The sequence below is a fragment of the Lolium rigidum genome, chromosome 7 (genome assembly GCF_022539505.1).
Source record: "Lolium rigidum isolate FL_2022 chromosome 7, APGP_CSIRO_Lrig_0.1, whole genome shotgun sequence".
Lineage (NCBI taxonomy): Eukaryota > Viridiplantae > Streptophyta > Magnoliopsida > Poales > Poaceae > Lolium > Lolium rigidum.
Window position 1 is genome coordinate 307,979,911 of NC_061514.1, and position 3,317 is coordinate 307,983,227.

Genomic DNA, 3,317 nt, shown 5'->3' on the forward strand with positions numbered 1-3,317 from the left:
TTCTAGAGCTTCTGATTTGCTCAGCCTCGACCACTGTTTTTTTGGTGTGATAATCTTGGTGCTACTTACCTCACCGCCAACTCTGTGTTCCACGCGCGAATAAAATAGATCGAAGTCGACTTTCACTTCGTCGGGGAAAAGGTGGCTCATGGAGCACTCGGCGTCAGGTTCATATCTTCAGAAGATCAAGAGTACCCGACGTCTTCACCAAGCCCGCAACAAAGTTGATGCTAGAGTGATTGAAAGTCAATCTAAACTTGGTATCCTTCCGCTGAGATTGAGGGGGAATGTTAGCGATCACGATCAGTTAGTATCCCTTGTATATTGCTGTTTATTGATGTGTATCAGTAGTTACCTGGTATAGGAGATACTAGCAGATTTGTAGGGATTGGATACGGTCCTATCTTTTGTAATTATTATGGTGTAAGATATGATTGATTAGTATAAATAGACGAGAGGCCCTATAGGCATATCACTGCAAAACCATAGAGTTCACTCAAATCTTTAGAAGTATCATGTCATATTTTCTGACAGATTTCAAAAATAATGGAAAAGAGCAGTATGAATAGTCAAAGTTTCTCCAAAAACAATTGCAAAGTTCATCTCTAGAAAGCTACTCCCACTGTTGATAAATAAGACGTTTTAGATATTTCAGAGTAAACTAGATACACACACCATAATGAGTGAATCTAAAAATAGACTAGACATATAGTATTAAAATAGATAAATTTTAAAAAAATGTTTAAATATCTTACTCCCTCCGATCCATATTAATTGACTTTAATATGGATGTATCTAGAACTAAAATATGTCTAGATACATCCACATTAAAATCAATTAATATGAACCGGAGGGAGTAGTATATTAATGAACGGAGGGAGTAATATAAAATCCTCACAAACACATGTGATTGCAAGGGTCGGTGCTGACCATGCTTACATGTTTTTGGGGTTAGGAGCCAATAAACCATTACCCAGATAAGACCTCTGGAACCTAAAATGAATATTATTTCCATCATGACCAATTAAGCAGCAGATCTTCGCTATCACAAAAATTAAGGCACATGGTCATCCGCTGACTTATACTGTATAGCACTTGTGTAAACCATGACTGTCTACTGATTAAGCACCAGTAGTAGTAGTACAACAAGTAAGAGATACCAGAGCCATATACGAAACCAGGCAGTCGGCCCTGTTTTCCGGCGAGCCGCAGAGCAGCAGTTCATGGAGATCAAAAAGATCGACCTCCGTGGGCTGAAGCCTGGCGGACCAGGTTGGGACGACGCTCGGGATGCGGTCACCGCGTCCATGGTGGCCAACAGCTGCGTCGTAGTCCAGCACGATGGGCTGAACAGGGACATCCGGCAGGCGCTGTTCGGGCGCGCCATGCCGGAGCTCTTCGCGTTCCCGGTGGAGACGAAGCGGCGCAACGTCTCCAACGATGTGCAGTACGGAGGGTACATCGGACAGCTGCCGGGGATGGCCGGCTACGAGAGCATGAGCATCGAGGACGTCCCCGACCACGGCCACATCAGCGACTTCGCCAAGCTCTTCTGGCCGCAGGGCAACCCCGCCTTCTGGTAAGACTAGAAGGTAGCTTATGATTCTTTATCGATCACTCAGTTCTATGATTACCGATATGATTATGTTGTGACATCGATCTCGTTGCTGTCCCATGAAACATCTTCTTCATCACTCAGTTGTGTAGTACTACTATTACCGGCATGATTATTTTCTCACATCGATCGTGATGTCCAGTGAAACATCTGCCGGATTCGCCAGAGATGCTATTCAGCTGGAGCGGACGGTGACGAAGATGGTGTTAGAAGGCCTCGGCGTCCGGGACAAGCACGCCCTCGACTCGCACCATGACCGGCTTCGCTACACCCTCCGGATGGCCTACTACGGAAGTTCCCCCGAAGACGACGCGGCCAAAATGTCCATGCCGGAGCACCGCGACTACGTCATGACCAGCATGATTGTGCAGCACCAAGTCGAGGGCCTGGAGGTGCAGTTAAAGGACGGCAGCTGGTTCTCCGTGCCTCCTGAGCCGGACACTTGCGCCATCGTCGCCGGCAGCCTATTCTCTGTAAATTCAACACCATCGTGCTTTCTCGCATTCCCCTCCTAAATTGTGTGTAAAGTGCGGACGACAGTCGGGAACAAAGCGATGACAACTTCCCCTGTATGCAGGTGGTGACCAACGGACGGGTGCAGGCCTGCCTCCACCGCGTCAGGACGCCGAGCAACCGCGACCGCTTCTCCGCGCTGCTAGGCTGCATGCCCACCAAGGGCAGCATGGTGAGAGCGATGGACGAGTTCGTCGACGAAGGCCACCCTCTGATGTACCATCCCTGCGATCCTTACGAGTATGTCAGCTTCCAGTACTCGGAGGAAGGGCGCAAATCCAAAGACGCGCTCAAATCTTTCTGCGGAGTAGTTAAAGATGAGCCTGCTGAGGCAGCATGATAGCGAAGATCTGCGTTTTGTCACTCCCATGGAAGAAATCATCTCAGTCCCCCGATCGAGCAGGGAACTATTTCAGGGATTTCATAATTAGTTCTCATGTTTGTTCTTTTTGGTATTATTACTGATGGACCATACTTTCCTTTGGTTATATGGATACTTCTTTTTCTGCTACAGCATTCATGTATGGATTTTTTTACCAGAATATTTATTATCTTCTAGAAGATATTTTTTAGTCAAACTAATAATAGGCGGTGCCTAATTGGTGGTTACCCGCTAGGCTAGGGATGCAGTACTTATTTTTTTTAAAAATCTTGGCATTAAGAGAAACATTGAACGTTACAAAGTGCCTTAACAAAAATAAAAACTACAATGAAATTCTTGAGATGTCCTTCGTCTTCAACCTCCGGTTGGTGACGACAGCGCCTCAGTTGCCACTCCTCTCTGGGCCGGCCTGATGTTAATGGTTGCGGATGGGAAATCACCGAATGGGTCCAGAAGATCACATCCGTCCCGGAGACGAAGAAGAAGAAATAACCAACGATGAAGCTCCATGATGATCCGAAGATCACCCCAGCTAGAAGTATCCTCGAGAACCACATATAGGATTCCAGTACTTGTGCTACTAGATTTTGAAGCTTTTGCGAAATCTATACTTGACATTTGGAGAACCCAAGACTGGATTTTCTTGCAACAACTTTTACTATTTTGAAACTTGCGACGTTAAAAAATTCTTTTAGAAAATAGTAAGAAAATAAAAGATGGGCTTTCCAAATTTCAAATATCATTGAATATGACATTTCAACTAACATCTTGCTGAATGGAAAATTGTGGAAGAAATATTACATAAAC

At 45.4% G+C, this 3,317-nt stretch overlaps 1 protein-coding gene across 1 annotated transcript; it reads left to right on the forward strand.

Annotated features, from left to right (window-relative positions):
* The first annotated feature begins 1,223 nt into the window (after nucleotides 1-1,223).
* Nucleotides 1,224-2,645, forward strand: LOC124669645 (probable 2-oxoglutarate-dependent dioxygenase AOP1). The gene is made up of 3 exons (XM_047206220.1): nucleotides 1,224-1,579; nucleotides 1,758-2,088; nucleotides 2,193-2,645. Exons 1-3 carry the CDS (start codon nucleotides 1,224-1,226, stop codon nucleotides 2,466-2,468), a joined length of 963 nt encoding a protein of 320 aa, XP_047062176.1. The 3' UTR covers nucleotides 2,469-2,645.
* The last annotated feature ends 672 nt before the right edge of the window (nucleotides 2,646-3,317 follow it).